The 21,891-nt window shown below is 44.5% G+C and overlaps 1 protein-coding gene across 1 annotated transcript in view; it reads left to right on the top strand.

Annotated features, from left to right (window-relative positions):
- Positions 1-21,891, top strand: part of LOC126541538 (nose resistant to fluoxetine protein 6-like) — a 58,725-nt gene that overhangs the window by 23,333 nt on the left and 13,501 nt on the right. Inside the window, exons 6-11 of the mRNA XM_050188343.2 lie at positions 1,323-1,502; positions 2,279-2,372; positions 12,817-12,903; positions 13,918-14,083; positions 19,074-19,156; positions 19,883-20,005. Coding sequence (XP_050044300.1) covers positions 1,323-1,502; positions 2,279-2,372; positions 12,817-12,903; positions 13,918-14,083; positions 19,074-19,156; positions 19,883-20,005 — 733 coding nt within the window. The remainder of the gene's footprint in view (positions 1-1,322; positions 1,503-2,278; positions 2,373-12,816; positions 12,904-13,917; positions 14,084-19,073; positions 19,157-19,882; positions 20,006-21,891) is intronic.

Below are 21,891 nucleotides of genomic sequence, written 5' to 3' on the forward strand. Positions count from 1 at the left end.
TATGCGCTGTTTTGTGCGGATGTTATCAGACTGTTATCGGTACTTTCAGTTGTTTTAGGAATTCTGCATACTTATCCCTGTTATTGCACTACTTTTTGTAGCTGGCTCGACTGCTGCGCATAGCTACGCTGGTCCTCGTGCTTTACGCCGTCTTCAGTGGTTTTCAAGACTCTATCGTCTACTTTTTCGTTTACCCTGTGTCGGGGTGTTGCCGCCGCCACCTAAGCACTCTACCTCCCGTCCAATTTATTATCAACAAAAATTACGGCCTTGCAAAAAAAAAAGCAGAAATGCAAATATCTTTAAAACTTTACCCCATGAGATATGGGCACTTACCTTGGGTACATGAAAGAATCAATAACAAGAAATGCACATAAGCTTTCTTTTCATAGCAAATTGAAGTAGCCTACAAATATTTTAATGACAAGCTTTTACTGTTTTAAAAAACATGCAAAATTAGTATCTGTTACCCTTACTCGAATACAATAGATGAAGTTTAATCTCCGTCTGGAAGATTCCTGGTTGAGAATGAAAATTTCTTCACTCCGCTACCTTCCGGCCGAGATGGCAAATGACAGGTATACCGATTCGTTTGGAGCTGAATGAGCGGACCGTAAAAATTGTGCGGCTCTCTGAGCATAGCTAGTCCTACAAGAACGGGTGCCCATATTCATACGCGTAATGTACGTATGTATGTATGTATGTATGTATGTATGTATGTATGTATGTATGTATGTATGTATGTATGTATGTATGTATGTATGTATGTATGTATGTATGTATGTATGTATGTATGTATGTATGTATGCATCCATGCATGCATGTATGTATGTATGTATGTACGTACGTATGTATGTATGTATGTATGTATGTATGTATGTATGTATGTATGTATGTATGTATGTATGTATGTATGTATGTATGTATGTATGTATGTATGCATGCATGCATGCATGCATGCATGCATGTATGTATGTATGTATGTATGTATGTATGTATGTATGTATGTATGTATCAATCATGCATGTCTAATTTACCTATCTGCCTTTGTGCATGTCTGTCGGTCTTCAGATAATGCAAATTTGTTCGCATCATTTTTCTGGTGAGTGCGCTCAGAAAGCGAACGCGGTGGCAGTGTTCCTTGGCTGGTATTCCCATTAAAATTTGACGCTAGCATGGTTTGCAACGGCAAATTCCAGCAATCGTGTTTCTTGGCATTCTCAAAAGTACCAGCCAATTTCAGACAGCAGCCACGAACGAAATGGTTCCGTGAATTTGGCCACCGAGTCCTATACTACAAACGACGTTGTACTGCTTTCCAGGTGTCCTGTTCCAAATCGCCGTGGCATTCTCGGCAGAATCCAACACACGGACGTTGGGCAGTGTCGCCGGCAAAGGTGAAATCGAGCGGCACTCTCTGCAATTCTTGCACGGCATTCGGCTCCTCGCCATTGTGCATATCGTGGCCGCACACACCTACCTGATTTCGACGGATAGCTTTTGTGAGTGTCCCAGACATTTGTGATTTTAGACTCTGTGTATTGTGTTGCCTTTGGCGTCGATTATTCCGAATAGAGGCAGCAGTAACCGTGGCCGAAAAATGTTGCTCGATTGCGAGAATGTAGCAATGTTCTTCTAAAATTGCTCGGGTACTTACAGATATTCATAGCATAAAATCGTTTTCATGAATTACCTGGAGAGGAAGTGCATGAAGCCCTTGCTCTCCTAGCTGCCTCCGCTATGATACAATAGAATTACGCAAACCCAAAGCATATTCTGGTATCTATGTGGAGCGAAACTTTCGGGAAGCGGCTAATCAAATGTTATAAATTTGCTCATTTTCTCCCTGCATATTTGGCGTAAAGCAATTAGACACATCATCTCAGAGAACTACTTGGAATTGGCACGACTGAAGTATTCGTGCCATCGTATCATACTAGTTATAGCACTGTAATGCTGTGATGGCGACCGATGTTCCAACCCACCATCGAGCTCGTGGTTCAGTTCTTTCTTTAACTGCGAGCTTTTCAGCAATATAGCAGCAGGACGAAGAAGCCACGGTAAGGAAAACCCGGGGGGGGGGGGGGGGATGGTGAGAGGGGTCGAATTCGAAAAGAAAGCTTCGCCTCAATACATTGCTGAAAGCATCAAAGCGTCGCTCTTCGCCCACGAAAGAACGACTGCCCGCCAGAAATTATTGGCTTTCATTGGTACGTTGAGTGCGTGCATATAAAGTGCTGGGTGTTTGAAAATTTCCTTTTGATGATGCTTTCTGCAGCAGGATTGCTCAACCTGTTCACTGTCACATCCGAGTGGCGAGTGGTGTTCGCTGCCGCAGCATTCAACAGCGTTGACACTTTCTTCTTTCTGAGGTAAGGAAGCTTGTCCTACTGCCGAGCTTGAATTGCGAAGCATTTCTTGGCGAACATTTGCCACTTGGAGTTTATCTATCTAACCGCCTACGTCTTGGTACTCCCATGGCTGTTTCTTTAACTGGGTCTGTACCAAAAGTGGCGTAGTATGACAAGAGTGTATGATGAACATAAATGATAGGCCATGATGTGAATGTCATGACAGCGTGTGATGTAGGTCATGAGCAGCTGCCTCCGCCATGGTGCTCTCATCGTCGTTTTGTTAACTTGGTAGGCACCCTGCACACTGCTTTGTGTGACATCGACTTCTACAGCGTTTGCGATCTACTGGCTTTCTTTCACATTCTCGTGTAGACTTATCGTTTACTTTGCCTTACGTCCCCCTTTCCTCACTGTGTTTTTTCGTGGTAGGGCTACCCTCAGACTATACCATTTATTTGCCAGATCTACCTCGTGTGCACACATGTCCACTACTTTTAATGGCATAGTGGGGTAAAACACCGTTGACTTGTTCGCGTAGATGCATTGTTACTTGAATACAGCTTGATACAAGAATGAGCCCTAATGTGAGAAACGCTGTCTCGCAAGCTACGAAGCCTTACTAAATAATAAACGCGATATAAGCTGGCACGTTAGTCACGGCTCCCACGGCCAGCAATAAAGACGCGCATGCGGGGAAACAATAACTGAGGCATTGCACACAAGTCAGAACGGAAGCAGCAGCCGTGTTCGGAAGCCCATCGTTCGCAATTTCTGACAATAATTATTTCTGAGGTTTCACGTGCCGAAACCACGATTTCATTGTGAGGCACGCCGTAGTGGATAACTCCGGATTAATTTTGACCACCAGGTAATCTTTAACGGGTCCCCCAATGCACAGGGCATGGCCGCTTTTGCATTTCGCCCCCGCTGAAATGCGGCCGGCCTTTGATCCCGCGACCTCGTGCTTTGGTGCGCAACACCTTAGCCGCTAAGCCATCGCAGCGGGTTCTGACAAAAAGAGAGCATATGCAATATATATATATATATATATATATATATATATAAGCGCTTTCCGTGATGCAGTTTCTGAGTTTTTAAAGCCAAACTTTCTTGGCTTCATTCCCTTATTTTGGTGTCCGTTTCCAATCATTTCTAACCTGCGAGCGCACTCTGTTTGTATCACAAGCCCTGGACGTTTCCTGCGCCCTTAACTCTTATGACTATTTAATCATCCGCAATGAAATTATGCGTTTTCCTACAGCTTGTGCGCTACATGCGACCTTACTTCACTCACATGATTTTGACACATGCGCATAGTAGCAGCAATGTTAAAGTGCGAGAGCATCAGCATGGTGTCTTTACGGGATTCGAAACTGCTCGACGGTATTAGTCTATGCGATATATATGTCAACATATTGACCGTGTGTTCACCGGAAGAACTGTCCAGGTGGAAGTCATTAACTTCGTGCCTTACTTTACAGTTTGCAGACCGACATTGTGCACAATTGAGCAAGAATACGAAACTATGCGCGCATCGTAATCTGTAAATAAAGAGCACGTTGCATATGCCAAGTGATGCCTTTCAATGCGCCGTTCTGAAACACTAAAACCGCCATTTGCTTGTACAGGCATCGAGGATGTGTCCCGCCCGAGTTTCTTTGTGTGAATCTGGTTTGTTTTTTATGTAGGTGTGCAACTTTACAACTGTGCGGGTTCTGATGAGCCGCTACCGTGTTCAAAATGCGTTCGTACCACTACAACTCTTGCAGTTTATAGAAAGATCTGGTCGTTTAATGTCCGTTTTCGTTCCGGTGTCGCACTGTGTTCAAATAGCGCCTAAGCTATGCGTAGAGCTTTGGTCAGCGGTGGTCGATGGCTATGACGTGCGAGAATCTCAGCCGTCGTATTAAGCATTGCCCCATACCCGCGTATTTTGTGGGCCAACGTCATGAGCACGTAGTTCGGAGCACATGGAACGGAATGCGCGCACATTGGTTTGTGCGCTCATCTGAATGACATGAAAGATATAAAAAGAAAATGCTGGTCATCTCTTGTTTGCGTCTTGTACTTCTTCATCGTGTTTCCTTTTGTGCGTGTTTGGTCCCAGTATACTAAGTACGATTCTATCGGTGCTGAACTATGACACGTACTTTAGTGTTTTCATGTTGTGGATACCACGCACGTATTATGCCATCATTGAGTTCTCCTTGTCTTGCGTTAGGCTCGCAGTAATCCTTATTGGGCGTTAGACTTACGTATAGACTCGTCCCCGAATGCGCATATTCTTTTCTCGGACAATGTGTCGCGATCACGTCACACCTGCTGGCCGCCGTCAAGCGCGCACAAAATTGGCTTAAACTGAGGATTCTCCCCCTGTATTGGGGAAGAATTCAATACCGGGCCACCGTTGGCGCGGTATTGCACTACCTCCAGAATCGATCAATATTTGTACCCACAGACGGACGGACAGAATTTCCGGACCTATGCTTCCCCCTGTATTGGTGCGCACCAAAAATTAAAAAAAAAACCGACTTGTGCAGTAGCAGAAAACCAGGGCTTCCAATCTTGATAACGAAGAGATCGGCAATTAAAAAAAAAAAAAAAACGTTAAGCATACTCACTTTCACCTGACATCTACGTAATTCGCCCCAGGGTGGCTTAGCTGCTAAGCGCGAGGTCACAAGCTCAATTCTGGGCCGCCATGGCTGCATTCCGATGGGGGTACAATGCAAAGACGCTCATGTGGCGTGCATTAAGAGCACATTGAAGAACCTGCAGTGGTTAGATATCCAGCTTTCTTGGACACGTAGAAAGTAGCACCCGAAGCGGCCGCGGCAAGAACCTAGCATGTTTGCAATGGAACGACAGGGTTTCTCGCGAATAATTAAAAGTGCAGGTCGATTACTGAAAAAGGCAGGTGATGGACATGTTCTAGAGGACCACCCACAGGAGACAAATGAAGTGGTCATGCTGTGGAAAGGTAGAATTTTGTTGGCAGAGCGGTTAAAGATTCAGCAACGGGAGCCTATAGAGACGACGCAAACTTGTACGTGATTTTCGGGACAAAAACGGTAGCTGTGATAAAACTACGGCTGCTATCGTAATAGCCGCTACAGCGTATGCAGTCCGGAGAATAGGCGTTTGATTGATGCCTATCTCGACTCTTCGCATGGCGTAACACGGTTCCCAAAAGTGATTTTTGAAACGCAGTCGTGCACATGTCGTGGTATCTTGATAAACCCAAGCGTATCATTGCGGAAACGTCGGACGCCGTTGCCGACTGGTATAATTTCATGCACCTATCGTGCCGAGTCATGCTGGCAGCGATCCAATACAGTGCTCAGTGGCATCTTTTAAGCCGCAGAGGATTTAGTTGTACATTCTTCCACTAGTTGGTAGTAACACTTAACTCAAGATTTGGTTTCGGTGTTGGTTGTGTAGTGGTGCTTTTCAAAGATTGCATTTTCAATTTTTTCTTCCTGAAAGGTAGCAATGTGTTGCTCATTTGTCAAGTCATCTCATTTATAATCCGATTTTATTCCTTGGACAACACAACAACAAGCATGCGCATGTCTTTGTGTTACGTTGAAAAAAGAAAAAAAATATAACTATCATGCCTTGTGGCATAGACATGCCCAGGAAATCTGAAGATTGCACTTTCACCATTCTGTGGAACTTCACGGCAATGCACATGCGTAACCGAATGGGCAATTTTTCAGAAAACATGATTTCAATATATTGGCCGAGTATCATCAAGTTTCAACTGACTGCGCCGAGAGGGTAGTTCCTTCTTAAACCATATGCATTTATGGTACCTAGTCAAAATATTGGTGGTGCATTAAAGCACTGTTTTGGTTAGTGATTGATGGTTATGTCACACGACTGGAACAAATAGTTTTGCACCCTCTCAGCAGAGGGCACACTGACTTGAAGAAGAACAAAATTTAAACCGTAAAGCGATTTCTTACAGCTGGAGTTTGAAAGGTAACTCCAGAGCGAGTGTCGCTCAGTCTGCTTGCACGCACATGTTTTTGTGAGGCCGCAGTGAAGGGTGTCTATACGAGTTTGCGCACCTTTAGCGTGCGTGCGTGTGTACTTGCATTTGTGCATGTGTTCGTGTCTCTGTATCTGAATCTGCGTGTGCGTGTATGCGCGTGCGAGCATACGCGTATTTGTGTGTGCGTGCATTTCCGTGAGCGTGCCTGAGGTACGTTTTTCTGCGTGTGGGCATGCGAGGGCGCGTGTAGATATGTATGCGGGTGAACAGGCGTCGTATTTGTGTGTTTGTGTTTGTGTGTGCGTATGTGTGTGTGAGTGAGCGAGTGTTCTCCCGCTTACACCTACTGTGGGGGACGAATGGGATAGAGTTTATTTAAACCCATATGTATATTACGAGACAAGGACGAATGACATTGCATTTGTGGCATCATTCTTTTCTGAAAGCGAAACCAACGCAAAGAAAAAGAGCGCCTCAGCCGTCAATATGCCGCCTCAGATTTCGTCACGATGGCACCGTCACCATAGACGCGGCTCCGTGAGCAGCTACTGAGCTGTCTTCGTTGTCTTCCTTGCCTCCGTGGCAGCGCATCGTCTTAATGCGAGCGACGCGCTAAATCTGCATCATCGTTGCGTCATTTATCGCTTTCGTGACCAAGCAAACTTTCGGTGGCATACCTTAACTGGTATATTGACATCGAAACTTTAAACTGCTTGCCTTCGAAAAAATATAGTGAATAAAACTAGGCGGACTGGTTGCAAGGAACGTGCTCACTGCCACACCATCGATGGCAATATCACGAAAGGCTAAATGCGGTCAGGTTGACCTTACAGACGTGCTTTCTTTACGTCAGTTAAGCTTTTAGAGGGCATTTAAGTGCAAACTATTTGTTCGGATAGCTTTTACAGAAGAAGCTTTTTTGGAAATTTCTTCGCTTGGCTAGATAATTTCGAGAACGGGCTCCAAACTGCTCATTTGCTTAAGTGACGTCAGATCTATTATTGAAAAGGTAATTAACCTAGCTTCATTAATTACACTCACAACTTCTCAACTTACACCGTATCTAAAGGCTACCAATCTCAACAATCGTATGATAAAATAATGTCAGCAATGTTTGTATAGGTTTAATAGCTTTATTTGGTGCAGTTAAAAGAAGCCGGCATGTTGATAATGGAGCTGGCTTCTTATTAAGCAAGTGTGAAAGCTTGGACAGGTTTTCTTGGCATAAATCAAGTTCGTGAACTAAATGTGCACAACCGTGCACTTCTGCCTTTGCAATCGATTCTCCCGCATTATACAAGAAGCACCTCAGTGCCGCCGTATATCACATAAGGTGTGCGAGAACATTGTGCGCGCTCCCGATTAAATTTCTGAGCGTTGCTGGCATCAGGCTCACTTTCCTGGCATCATCAGAAATAAAAACAGTTTCCTGGGTTGAGGAATTGGAAACATTTTCAGTACTTTATAACACATGGAGCAGCACAGATATGTATGTTAGAACGAAAAGTACTGAAGTATTTGGATGAGGGTTCTGCTGCATGTATTCTGGCTATCTAATGTTAAAACCTAAAGAAGAAAATACTGTGATTTTGTGACAATCAAAGCGGACAGGGACAGTCGCGTCAAATTTGAGCTCCGATACACTACCCGTGGTGGAACTGGCCCCTGGACTACAGGGCGACATTGAACCACGAAATGCTGGTTTGATAAATACCAGTAATTGGAAAGTGTCTAACTCTTGAATTTTTTGGTATGTCGGCGCCGCTGTGCAGTCTTGCGGCCCCTTTTTTCCAAACGCACTATGTTTCAGCAAATATTTAAAGTAACTGTACATTCTTTTTTCTGGGTGAGCTTTCTTTAGCGTCTAACCACTGTTCCAAAGTTATCGGTCACCTCAAGAAGCGCCTAAATGTATTTCTAATATCCAGAATGTTGCCACGGATTCAATAACGAGAGACAATTATCTAATGAGATTGAGCGCGTGAAGCGAATACTGGCGTATATTCTCGATCACATTTGACCGCCTAGTTTGCACTGCAATGTACGAGCATTCCAATATGATGAACCGATGCCTTGATCCCTAGATCAGATTCAGAGGAAGCACTTCTTTGCGCGCAGCCATCGTGCTGCTTTGAGGTTCTTTTCTTTCAGCGCAAGATTGCCTTATGCTGAGTTAAAGTCGGGACTCAGTCGTTTGGAACTGCCTTGTTCTTCCCATTACTACAACGCGACAGCATAGACGTGCTACATTTTTGTTGAGTGAATACTGGGAAATAGACTAGAACTTTTTTTGCGTGTGTTTTTACACATTTTATGCAATAATTTATGATTCATAACATACTTTTAAATGTAGGAGGTTGTAAAAGACATCTACCTTGTATTAACTGAAGGTCTTAAGAATAAAGAAAATTTAAATGCTTATTAGTAAGCTTTCACCTTGTGGCAGCGAAGGAAATTTCAATAAAATCATCCTTATGATAATTAAAAGGATATCCGTTTGACAACGTTTAATCTGAGTTCCCACTTTGCAAGCTGATACCGACTTCGTATATAGCTTCGTAGCTGATACCGTGGTTCATATCGTGGGCCCTTCACACATGTCCAACCATAGAATAAAGAGTTATTCCCAATGTTTCATTTCGGGAAGGCATGTTATTCTCCTGCCCTTCATTCCTGTTCACAATTACGCCTAACACGAAAGTGCTGCGTAAAGAACGTGGTTAGCACGAGGTCGCGGGATCGAATCCCGGCAACGGTGGCCTCGCTTTAACGGAGACGAAATGCGAAAACGCCCGTGCACCTAGATTTACGTGCCCGCCCATTAAAGAACCCTAGGTGGTCCAAATTTCCGAAGTCCACCACTACGCCATGCTTCAGAGTCTGATTGTAGTTTTTGGACGTACAGCCCCGTAATTTTGCGAACACTTCTGCCGCGGTGCGATGTGCCATGTGAGGTTATGACAATGCTGAACTTTCTCATAGGTTACACAAAATGGCGCACAAGAAAGCCTCAAGCAAACACGTCTTCCTGTATGTTCTGCGCACTACGCAGACAAATAGCAGTGGTACACCCAACGTAACATTTACCGTTAACTCGCTACTCTCGTGTGGCAGCAAACGCTGAGGAAAGGAACCATTCGTAGTCACCATTGCCTCTAAATATCGTCAGTAAAAACAAACATCACAGAGGGATTCGCTTAGATTGATTCCCACAGTGCGTGAGATCCGCATAATGTTTCAGACTGTAAATTTATATGCTTAAGGATCACGCTCATTAATGGAATAGCTATATTCGAAGTAGGAAAAAGCAGATGCCGTGTGCACGGTAAACTTGACTTAAACGGCTTCACTCCAATGGCCTTTTCGTGATTGCCGTCTTCCATGGGAATGTAGTCGCCGAAATAGGCTACAATCGATAGTAAATTCGGGAAGTTGATGAACGGAAAGAAGGCAGGAGCTTGCAGAAGGCCTCAGGAAAATAAAATGACTTTTTGAGCAGCTTGGTCAGGGCGCCTTGCTATGGTTTCAACCTCTATGAGAAATCCCCCAAAGTATCAACAGAGGCCAACAAAAATGAGGTCATGTTGGGAAAGGTAAACCGATGCAAATCTCAGGACAGCACTAACTTAAATATAAAGATAACTTAACAATGAAAAACCCCTAACGTACTTTGGCAGGGTGGCCATATTTTGGGAGAAATAAATTGGCTGTTGAAAGAGTTCTGAGACCTGGTGGTACGAAATAAGGCGAGAATGTCGGCAAGCGTTGAAGAGAAGTCCAGTAGGTCGTATGGCCGACGCCAGCGCCCGGCAACTAGCGGATGACTACACATATAAGTGAGATGCTTAGTCGTCAGTCTTACAGGGTGAGTCCTTACAGTGTGAGGCAAGGGTCTGAAATTTGAGACACAGTCTCAATCACATTATTTACATTGCACTCGATCATTGCGAATTTGTAAGCTTCGTGCTTATATTTTTTTCAAGGTTACCAATTTTTGAAAATTTATTTTAAAGCTTTCACAATGAATTCGAAATTCTACTTCCAGAATTTAGTAGAATTTAACGTCGTCTTTCAAATACAAGAAATTTCGTTGAAATCGGGCTGGTGAGTATCTCAAAAAAGCATTTCTGCGTCTTACACGTATTTGAATAGGCGACATCAGAGTGAGGCCCGAGCTAAAGCTCCCGCGGAATGCTTCCGGTAATTATCTTATCCCGTTGATTCCGCAGCATTAAAAGAAAAAAGACAGGAAAAGAAAAACCGTGGCTGCCCTTTGAGAAGCCTCTGAAAAGCCCGGAATCCATCACCGCTGGGTTTGCCTCGTCGCGACTAACCGTTTTTAGGATGACAAATAATTTCCAGCCATGAGCAGCCGCTCTTTGTCAAGAACACTGATAACGCCGGCGGGACAAGCTTTGTGGTGAAGTTCAATGCGCAGGGATAGCTTTTAATTATCAGAGTAGATAGTTGTGCTAGTTGGGTTTAATAGTGGCTTTTAATTATTTTATTTTGCTTCGTTGACGTCATGAAGACGTCACCGCCGGAAGTTTGAAAAGGTTAAGGTCACTACGCCTCTTGCTGGGACTGCCGCGAACTAAACCCTGTGTGCAGAAAATTACGACATTACGAAGGCTACGAAGTTTTACGAAGACACCAAAAAATGTATAAACAGAGCTGTATTGAAATAAAATGCGGTTCCTTCGGAGATATGCCATCAGTAACGGAGAACACGGGGTAATACGTGGTATACTCGCTGATTAACAAAAACCTATTCACCTTCAAACGAAAAATTGCAGCGAGCTCACCGCAATTGCGAAATTTAAGCGAGCTCTCCATACAAACCATATCAAATTCTTGGTGTAAAACCCGCGGAACTGTGGCACGACGAATTTTGCGTATCAGAGCGGGCGAAACCGAAACTGGGAGGCTGCAGCAAGCGCAAAGCTGCCCCCCTCGAAGCGACGTTTTGCTTACGTCATGCAGCAGCAGGCAGCCAGCACGTTGCGGTTCCGGGCTCTTTCGCTGTCGCAGCGTGCCTCTCAAGGAAGCATCGTTTTCTTTCGAAACGGCCATTTTTAAATATCACTTAACATTTTCGTCGAAACACTACGTATATGTATACATGTATGGCCAAATACCCAGTGGCAATGGGTAGTCACGTCGGCAGATATTGACGCGTGCATAGGGTGGAGCGAGTGCAGCGTCCGTCTTGCGAAACTTTCCGAGAGCAACTCGAGCAGTGCAGGGACCTTGCACTAGTGCAAGTATGGCCGCAAATCTAGTTGAACGGGTGCCCGCCCTTTGATGAAAAGCCGCTCCTCAAGATGGGCAACTGGGTCACGGTTAATTATGCCCTCCTACACACTTTATTTCGGAGCAGAAAGCTTTCAGTCTAATTCTAACTGAAGATATTCACAAATAGTATCCAAACAATATTTTTTTGCTGGCTGCTTTAATTACACGGCAATGCCTTTGGAATCGGCCCACGAAAACGACCAGATACGCTGCAAGCGCTGCGTATACGGGGAAAAGAATACGTCGCTATAAAATTGGGCCGTTTCGCCCGAAGCGTAAATCAGCTAAAGCGATAGAGAGATTTAGAGTCGCGCTGAGGCTCCTCAGATGGTGTTCTAAGAATATGCGTGGGCAGCATGTGTACTGATATGCCGAACGCGAGGCGCAACAGTGCCTTCGTAGCCATTAGGCGTCTCACAACGCTGGTATGATAAGGAGCGCCGTCGCCACCAGCGTTCCAGGTGTGGCAACGCACAGGTGCACTGTCAGAAAGAAATATATGAGACCGCAGTTGTAGCTCGAAGTACATCAGTTCCGCTCGGACCACAGCAGGTGCTAGAGTGTTGCATTCAACACAGCTACTCGAATAGAAAGCTAGTGTTGTTGTTGAAACGTATTTATTAAAGCCCATTCTCCTCACCTCTTTACTATCGTCATCAGGGGTTGTGTGCCTGTGCGCAAAAAAAAAAAAGCCAATGCCAGCAGTTCAGTCTAGAAAGCCGTAACGAAATATTGACGCATGGTAGACGGCGCGAACGGATCTGCTGGTCACAGCACTCTGGCACTGTCGACAAGTATTCCGATGCATTTACGTCTTCGTCGTATATCAATGAATGTCTGTAATAAGGCTTTTCCATATCAGCAAGAATTACTATTGGATTGCCATTATTGACAAATGTCGCACAAAGCAGGGCGCTTGATCATCTCTCTGATGGGTCTGGCTATATAAAAATTGACCTTGCGGGTTAGCCGTCGGTGGAGCCGCCGCTTGATCGACAGTAGGACGGAACGCCAGAATACGGACTTTCTTATCGACCGGATACTTTACTGGAAAGCTGATGAGTTTACTGAATTCTTAATAGATCAGCGAGTAGACGAAGTGTCGGATATTGAGCAACTCGATTTTGGCCAAGACTGTGACTTTGGTCAAACGTATGAACTACTTTCCAGTGGATTTCTTCTATGGCACATTATGAGCAAGTACGAGAGAAACCTGCCTGCCGTGTTCATCATTGCTATACTTAGGAGGCTTATCAGGTGAGAAACGTGTCCTCTGTTTAATAGTAGGTAGGTGCACAAATGAAATAAAGATGGCAAAAGTTTTTGCTATACTTCAGCGAATTGACATAGTTGATATTGAAACAACTGGCACACATGCCTAAAAGCTGTTCGTTTTGCACAATTCTCTTTAACTTGGGAATCACACCAATGTAGATGCGCAGATGTCTTGAAAGAACCGTAACACGATAACTACAGCACTTAATTCATCTTTTTTTGTGTTCAAGGAAGGTTCTATCCCTAGAAACTATAGAAAAAAACAATATACTGCGAAGCCTGGGAGTGCCTTCAATAATTAATTATATGATATTTCCTATGAAGCAGATTCGGCATAGTTTCGTAGGAGGAGTTTGTGTCAAGTCGTCATGACGCGGAAGTTGGTGATGTTGGAGCAGGACATCGTGACGTTTTGTCACTCGCTACGGCTCACTTGGTCGTCCACTAAGCGGCTACGTCGGACCCCTCATCTAGCAGCAACGTAGCAGAGGACTGAGTGCGCCAAATCGCGAAGGCTAGAACATCCCGGTGATCTGTTCGCCCATGACGACATTTAGCGTCATTCCGTCATGATAGCGTCATTTAGCATCATGATATGCACAACTGCTACGAAACGAAGCCGAAACTTGTTCGTAAATAAGCAATCACAGTAAAACATTTCGGGTACACTGAGACTTTCAAGTATATTTTCGAGGGCTTAGAGGTGTACGAATTTCATATAACGCAAAAAAGAAAGAAATTAACGGTGAAGAATGCGATATCAGTACTTGAGATCACAGCTGTACAGGCTCTTTAACTTTACATACGCTGAGAAACCACTGTTGCTTCTACCCATTGTTTCTTTTAGGCGTCGTGTGCAAAGCCTACCTTTTATCAAAGTTTTCGTGCGAGCTTGCCTCAACAATTATTTACCCAATGTTCTCAAAGACGTCGATGCTGTGGCATCTTAGGAACGGATACGTGTCTTACTACAGTTACTGCTGCTGTGCATCGCAGGATGTGCGTCCCTCTTTTTTTCATCATCATGTGGTTCTACCTGCTGCCTCGTTTCGTCACCGGACCAAGCACAGAGGCCTTCTTTCATGATTTTTATGTTGACATGGCCCAACACTGGTGGCATCTCCTGATCCAGATCAGAAACTTATACGCACTGAACATTGAGGTGAGCTTCGGACTTGGTGTTTCTCAGTGTGAGTTTGAACCAGACACAGTCTTGAAAACGTAGCGTTATTACACAGGACGCTTTCACTTGTGAAGGTGTGAAAAAAAAGAAAAAAGAAATGTGCAGATCCAAAGCACAATAGTAATTAATGCCACGTGAAGAATTCCGCAGGTACCTGGCTATCTAGCGTTCTTTGGGGTTTCGAAAAGCAGCACCTGGTGAACCAACGTGTTTGTGTAAGTTGAATAGTTGTGTGTGTTGGTCGCGAGCCTAAGTGCCTGTGGCGTCAGCAGCATGACAACGATCTCGTTGAAGACGATCGCATAGCGGCATCTGCATGAGTTCTACGCCGGCCACTTGACGCCAGCTTTCGACATGGCACTTGGTTTCTACATAGGTAGGAGACGAGCGTAAGCGAACGAGACATGGATGGCGTCGCCAATAGCGACTATGTGTTATAGTATCGTACGTGCCTATGGCTATGCCATGTGGTTTATGTTGAAACGATGACGACATTCCTACTCCAGTGAAGAAATGTTAAATCATGATTATAACTTGGTCGATCCTGAGTCGGTATAACATTGAACAATTTCTGCGTAGGCTGTTACGAGGAAAGTACTGAGGAACGTAGGATGATCTCGCATATATGCAGTACAACGAGGATGAACTATTTTTTAAGCCGCCTTGGTGCAGTCTAACGCGGCGCCTCAGAGCGCGAGCTTACAAAGAAAAGAAGACGAGGTAGTGGCGCGAGGGACACGCCCCGAACGTTTCAAAGAGCTGGGTGGCTTTGGAACGAGGGAATTACGCGTAGTGCTTGTTGACTTGATGTATTGAAAAAAACTTTAATTGCGTTGGCAAAGATAGGCTGACTTGTTTTGATAGTTGTAGTGCGTTTCTCCATGTCAAAACCTGCAATAAAGAAACAGAAAAAAAAAACGCGATGGTGGCATAATGGATAGGGCAACAGGCCGCTCTGGTGGATGACACATGTTCGATTCCAATGCCTACCACGCATTACTTCCTTTATTTAAATAAAGTGAGGCGACACTGGAACCTACCTAGATATCAGTCTACCTACCTGCTTCAGAGCGCGAAGAGTGAGGCAAAGAATGCTTCGAATCTAAATGCGCAATGGCAAATGTTGAGGATTTGGCAAAATGAGGATTGGCAAAATGAGGAATTTGTTGAGGATTGGCAAAATGAGGATTTATGGTGTCATCCGAAACATCTTAAACTGCGTCTTCAAGAATATCACCGTGGTGACGAAAGAGGTTATGCAAAAGACAGCTATAATACTTTGATCTTTCACACATGCGCATTAAGTTTTAAATATTTTCCACATTCCCTGTTTTTAAGAAACAGAGGTCACGCGTCGCTTGCAACTATATCGGTACGTTTTCTTTAATTCAGATGGGCGCTTGTCGCTACCTCTGCACGGAAAAGAAGTATCTATCTATCTATCTATCTATCTATCTATCTATCTATCTATCTATCTATCTATCTATCTATCTATCTATCTATCTATCTATCTATCTATCTATCTGTCTTTGTCTGTCTGTCTGTCTGTCTGTCTATCTATCTATCTATCTATCTATCTATCTATCTATCTATCTATCTATCTATCTATCTATCTATCTATCTATCTATCTATCTATCTATCTGTCTGTCTGTCTGTCTGTCTGTCTGTCTGTCTGTCTGTCTGTCTGTCTGTCTGTCTGTCTGTCTGTCTGTCTGTCTGTCTGTCTGTCTGTCTGTCTGTCTGTCTGTCTGTCTGTCTGTCTGTCTGTCTGTCTGTCTGTCTGTCTGTCTGTCTGTCTGTCTGTCTGTCTGTCTGTCTGTCTGTCTGTCTGTCTGTCTGTCTGTCTGTCTGTCTGTCTGTCTGTCTGTCTGTCTGTCTGTCTGTCTGTCTGTCTGTCTGTCTGTCTGTCTGTCTGTCTGTCTGTCTGTCTGTCTGTCTGTCTGTCTGTCTGTCTGTCTGTCTGTCTGTCTGTCTGTCTGTCTGTCTGTCTGTCTGTCTGTCTGTCTGTCTGTCTGTCTGTCTGTCTGTCTGTCTGTCTGTCTGTCTGTCTGTCTGTCTGTCTGTCTGTCTGTCTGTCTGTCTGTCTGTCTGTCTGTCTGTCTGTCTGTCTGTCTGTCTGTCTGTCTGTCTGTCTGTCTGTCTGTCTGTCTGTCTGTCTGTCTGTCTGTCTGTCTGTCTGTCTGTCTGTCTGTCTGTCTGTCTGTCTGTCTGTCTGTCTGTCTGTCTGTCTGTCTGTCTGTCTGTCTGTCTGTCTGTCTGTCTGTCTGTCTGTCTGTCTGTCTGTCTGTCTGTCTGTCTGTCTGTCTGTCTGTCTGTCTGTCTGTCTGTCTGTCTGTCTGTCTGTCTGTCTGTCTGTCTGTCTGTCTGTCTGTCTGTCTGTCTGTCTGTCTGTCTGTCTGTCTGTCTGTCTGTCTGTCTGTCTGTCTGTCTGTCTGTCTGTCTGTCTGTCTGTCTGTCTGTCTGTCTGTCTGTCTGTCTGTCTGTCTGTCTGTCTGTCTGTCTGTCTGTCTGTCTGTCTGTCTGTCTGTCTGTCTGTCTGTCTGTCTGTCTGTCTGTCTGTCTGTCTGTCTGTCTGTCTGTCTGTCTGTCTGTCTGTCTGTCTGTCTGTCTGTCTGTCTGTCTGTCTGTCTGTCTGTCTGTCTGTCTGTCTGTCTGTCTGTCTGTCTGTCTGTCTGTCTGTCTGTCTGTCTGTCTGTCTGTCTGTCTGTCTGTCTGTCTGTCTGTCTGTCTGTCTGTCTGTCTGTCTGTCTGTCTGTCTGTCTGTCTGTCTGTCTGTCTGTCTGTCTGTCTGTCTGTCTGTCTGTCTGTCTGTCTGTCTGTCTGTCTGTCTGTCTGTCTGTCTGTCTGTCTGTCTGTCTGTCTGTCTGTCTGTCTGTCTGTCTGTCTGTCTGTCTGTCTGTCTGTCTGTCTGTCTGTCTGTCTGTCTGTCTGTCTGTCTGTCTGTCTGTCTGTCTGTCTGTCTGTCTGTCTGTCTGTCTGTCTGTCTGTCTGTCTGTCTGTCTGTCTGTATTTATCCATCCAGTCCAATTGAAATAATAGAGGATTTTATAAATTATGGGGAGTTATCCCAAGCACCTTCACCTTGATCGCCTGAGCGTTTCCCTGTAATGTTCGGTAATGTGGTTCTTTATTGAATTGCTGTTCGCGTATTGTTGCTATTAGTATTTTTGGGAACTTGAAGCAGATTGCAGTATGTTTGTCTGTGTATGTCCGTGCGTAACCTCTTTCTCCCGAACATGTGAATTGGTATGCCATGGTCTAGTGGGTAAAGCAACCATACGCTGTGCGGAGGAAACTTACAGAAACCGGCCGACGGACCAACTTACGTCACTGTGTATGGGAGAGTGTATGTGCCCCCCTTCAGTGAACCACTTTCACGTCAACCTGAGGCACTGTGTACGTGCCAGCGGGTATGTGCTGTATTTTAATGAATCCTTTTGGCACGAACTTGGGTCACTGGGTAAGTGGCGCTCTTCCTATGGCAAAACAAAATCGTTTACGAACAATATGGCGCTGGCCGGAGTCTCACTTACGTCATATATATTCAGGCAACCATGTCTGAATACAAAGGGTGTTTTATTTTATTGTTAACCAAATGTTTAAAACTCATCTGTGACCTGCAGCAGAATTCTACTTCATTGAACTAGCTTACACTCAGAGGCAGACAGTAATCAAAAAATGCAAGTGAGTGCTTGACTAAATAAAATATTCTTGCTCATGAACGTTTAAACTAATTACCTTCCGCCACATTTTTGTAATTTACGAATTGAAGTCGATGACATTGCAAGTCATATCCGCTGGGAAAGAATTTCGAGGATGACATCTGTTTCGAGATATGTGTTCACAACATTTGCCACGCAATGGTTTCGTGTTAAAATACCGTTTGAGCAACTATGGATAAAAAGGAGCTGTGTTAACAAGGTAACTGGAACAATGGCGCAATTTTATGGCATGTTTGAGTGCACTTATTTCAAAACAGGTGTTAGTTTCGAAATTCGCTCCAAATGGATGAGCAAGTGCAAAAATACTGGCTTCAAATAGTGTGTGGTGTAATGTGTGCTTACGTAATTAGTTGAAAGGTAAATTAAATAGCTTTTGTTCATTATTAAATTGTGCGCATTTATTTCCAATGTAAGGAACGTATACGTATTCGAGTGTTCCTGCTCCATAAAAACACGTGCGGAATGATACAGATAATTTTTAAAACTTTTCGTTAACGGTACCATAAAACCTACGGTATGTTCAGACAAGCGTCGCGCGTTCTCATTGCGCTGGCATTGCTAGACGGCGAAGCATGTGCCGAAGAAAGTGTGAGAGATGAGCCCAACTGAAGCATGCGCCTGATACTTGATGCGCGGCGGCAATGGCAGTAAGGTCTGTCTCTACGTTGCTTCAATGCCAATCGTATTACCGTCGATCGTCATGCGGAGATAGTTGCTACCCGAATTTTCAGTGTGAAACATTCTTTGCCTCATGCGAGGCTCTCTTCGGGAAGCCAGTATGTAGGTAGGAAGCCGGGACTTTGCCGTCTCGTCACAGTTCGGACCCCCGCAACAAAAAAGTCAGTGCCCTTCCAATCTCTGAAGAAGGATGACCAGCGAAGCTTTGTTTGTGGGCTCCTGAATGGCGAACTGCATTTCCGCTGGGGTTCGGCCCGGTGTTGCACTATCTGCGGCGCGGGCCCACGTATGCGGAGTGTTTAAAGCCTGCTTCGTCTCCTGCGAGGGTCGGCCCGGCATTGCGCCACCTTTGGGATCAGCCCATTCATAAAAAATTATTGGTCTACGCGCGAGCGCGATACACCAGATCCTAGCCACAAACAGCTTCGCTGTAAAATACATGGTTCGGAATAAATCGCGTCGCCAGGGCGTATATGGTCAGTGTGTCGGTTACAGTGATCCTTTCTGTTCAGCCGTTAGCCTATAGCCTTTGATAAAGACTTACATTGCTTATTTTTGTATTTTTTAGGACAAATTAGAGCATACATGGTATTTATCGGCGGACTCCCAATTCTTCTTGGTCTCGCTTCTGGTATTGCTGATATTGGGAAGGTGAGCAAGCCTAATCCAAATTATTTCTATACTTTCATAATTTTGTTTTAGAGTTATTAATAGGCTGCCTATATTTGTTAATTAATAGCTTTGGTTGGTTGCCTAATTTTTATCAGAATTTCTGTTGATCACGCTGAACTTATTTTATTACCCTATCTTGCCTGTTTCCTGCTATTTTGAATTTTCTCCATGGTGACAGAAAAAGCTATTTCATTTGAAAAGACAATGAAGGAGTTACACAGATGCGGCGTCATGCTTCGGGGAACCGGTAGAGTTGTCAGAGCATAAGTGCCAAGACTGAGAGAGGATCTTTGATGATTTTTAGGACACCAAAGGGTCGGTTTTTCAGTTCGTTATGCGCTGCGCCAAGGCTGACGTGAGCATAGCATGATGGGGCTGCGTATTCCCAGCCAGTTAGTTGCCGCTGTGTTTTTTTTTTACTCGGCCATCTGTATCAGATTTTCTGCTTTCCTTATCAGCCAATTAAGCCTTTCCTAAAGGATTGTCATTTACAATTTATTTATTTTAGCCAATTAGGCTTTGCCTTAAAGCTGTTGAATACAATAAAGTTGGTACCGAGCCGTCGAGGACTTAGAACAGCTGCGTGCACCGATACTGGGCTCAACATTGACGTCGTGCTTCTGCATGCTGCTTGAGAGTTGGCGATCGATTTCATTCCGCGAATCCGCTGCGACATACAAGTGGGCATGTGTTATGTTTGTGCAGACGGAAGCCAGCGGCCCTGACAGCATTAGCTGTGCTTTCTCTCCTAGGCTGTGCCATCGCAACATGGACCGTGGCCAGATTCCATCTGCCGCCCTTCGTTGTTCTCCCCTCCCCGAATTATCAGTAAGTGCTTAATCGAGTGGCAGAAAAGAAAGCCAGCAGAAACATGCAATGTGTTTTCTGCTGGAACAGAATCAAGGCCAAACTACGGCAATCTCATGTGTTTGCTTGACCCTAAATAGTACGTCGACGCCTAGGTGGCTGCGTTGATGGCTGTTTTGTATTTCGACGCAAACATTCGCTCTCTCTCTCACACTCACACGAAAGAAGGCACATGAATATGTGCTGGCGATAATTTTGAGATAATTTGCAACTATGTTCAAGCTATTTCCAGTTGTTGCTCTAATTTTATATTTGTTGCTGCTCCCTGGCGGGCTCTTACAAGCCAACGAGAGATTTAGGCATAGTCGCCGCAGCTGTCTTTGTAACGCAATGCTCTAATAAAAATAATTATTATTACCATCATTAATAATAATATTATTCTCAATTTTAAAAGCCATATTGACACTTTCTTTGTTCGCTATTGCATGTGTCTAGAAGAAAGAAATTAATGATGTGGCGTCAATTAAGGGAAGGGAAGCGCTCAGAATCACAGTGCGCGACTTTTTACCGCATGTTTAAAATGCAAATTAATCCGTTTCTGTAAGCGAATAGAGAAATAAGCAGAGCAAAAACAAAAGTTTTTCCTCATGGCCGATTAATAGTTCAAGAAAATGAACGTGCGAATTTTCTTTCTTCAGGCAGCACTCCATAAGAATGCGAGTTTCTGAAAGTGCGATAAAAAATAGAACTTCTCCTCTTACCTTTTTTCAGGGACGCTAAAAAACATATCGCCTTTGCAAATCTATAAGTGAAATGAAATAGCAAGATGTTTATAATCTCCCCATGAGATTCAGAGGTTAAATCAAACCTATTTTACTATTGAGACTATATTCCTCTGGCTTCACTGTCGTGTTACAATGCGGAAAGGCCGGAAAAATTGCTGTCACGCAAATAAGGCTATAGAAGTAGCGTGACGCGCTACTGCGGAATGCCAGATATTCTGCACGTGGGTCCTAAATTCGTCAGTGGTCACGTCGCACCACTTTCGTCGCCATCATATTGCAGAGTAAAAGCATGCGCACACTAAAAGGCTCTGAAATGATATTCTTGTGTCTACACTTTCTAGTGCGCCTATTTAGTGTTCCTAGCGTTCGATAATAAAGTTACCTGAGAGAAAAAGCAAGAAAAAGTTATATTTGCGCAATTTAAGCACCGCGTCTTCAGGGTGGTTATGTGCAGCAACAAAATCAGGCCGAGGGCCCCGATGCTTATGAGTCATATCATAAGAAGCCAACAAACACTGTGAGTGATAGCCATTTTCTTGCTGTACTTACGCGTTGCCACTCACTCGTAGCAGTGCGCACGTGTGTAAACTCGCCGGTGGTTAACAGGGTTCACGGTATTCAGAGTAAGCTGGCACATACATGGCCAGCATTACGGGACAAGAGGCGCGCGAAGCGCCTGGCGCCCGGTCTTGTTGAGTATTCACTCAGCAATACTTAACTGAATAGGCAATGCGTAACTGGGGCCCTGTAACGTAAAACAATTCCAAGGTGTTGTTTATTCCAATATCCTGACACCAAAGTTACGTAAACACCGACGCGAGCATCGGGCGGAGACACGCAGCGTGGCCTGAACAATGCAACCAGAGGCTCCGCTCGTTCATAGGAGATCCCTTTTGTTTGCTTTCAAAACGAATAACATTACATTGGGTGGTTTTTCTTATATGATTGGCTCACAAGAGGCGAGGAGCACGCTCAAATGGAGAGCGTTCCGAGGGGGCCGAGCCGCCGCACTGAAAATAGATAACCGGATGAAGAGGGTGCCACCGGCGTTTGCCATTGGTCCGCTTTTCCTTGCTTAGCTTGCAGTGACTGGTCGAAAATCGCGGTGACATGGAACGGAAG

The sequence above is a fragment of the Dermacentor andersoni genome, chromosome 3 (genome assembly GCF_023375885.2).
Source record: "Dermacentor andersoni chromosome 3, qqDerAnde1_hic_scaffold, whole genome shotgun sequence".
NCBI lineage: Eukaryota > Metazoa > Arthropoda > Arachnida > Ixodida > Ixodidae > Dermacentor > Dermacentor andersoni.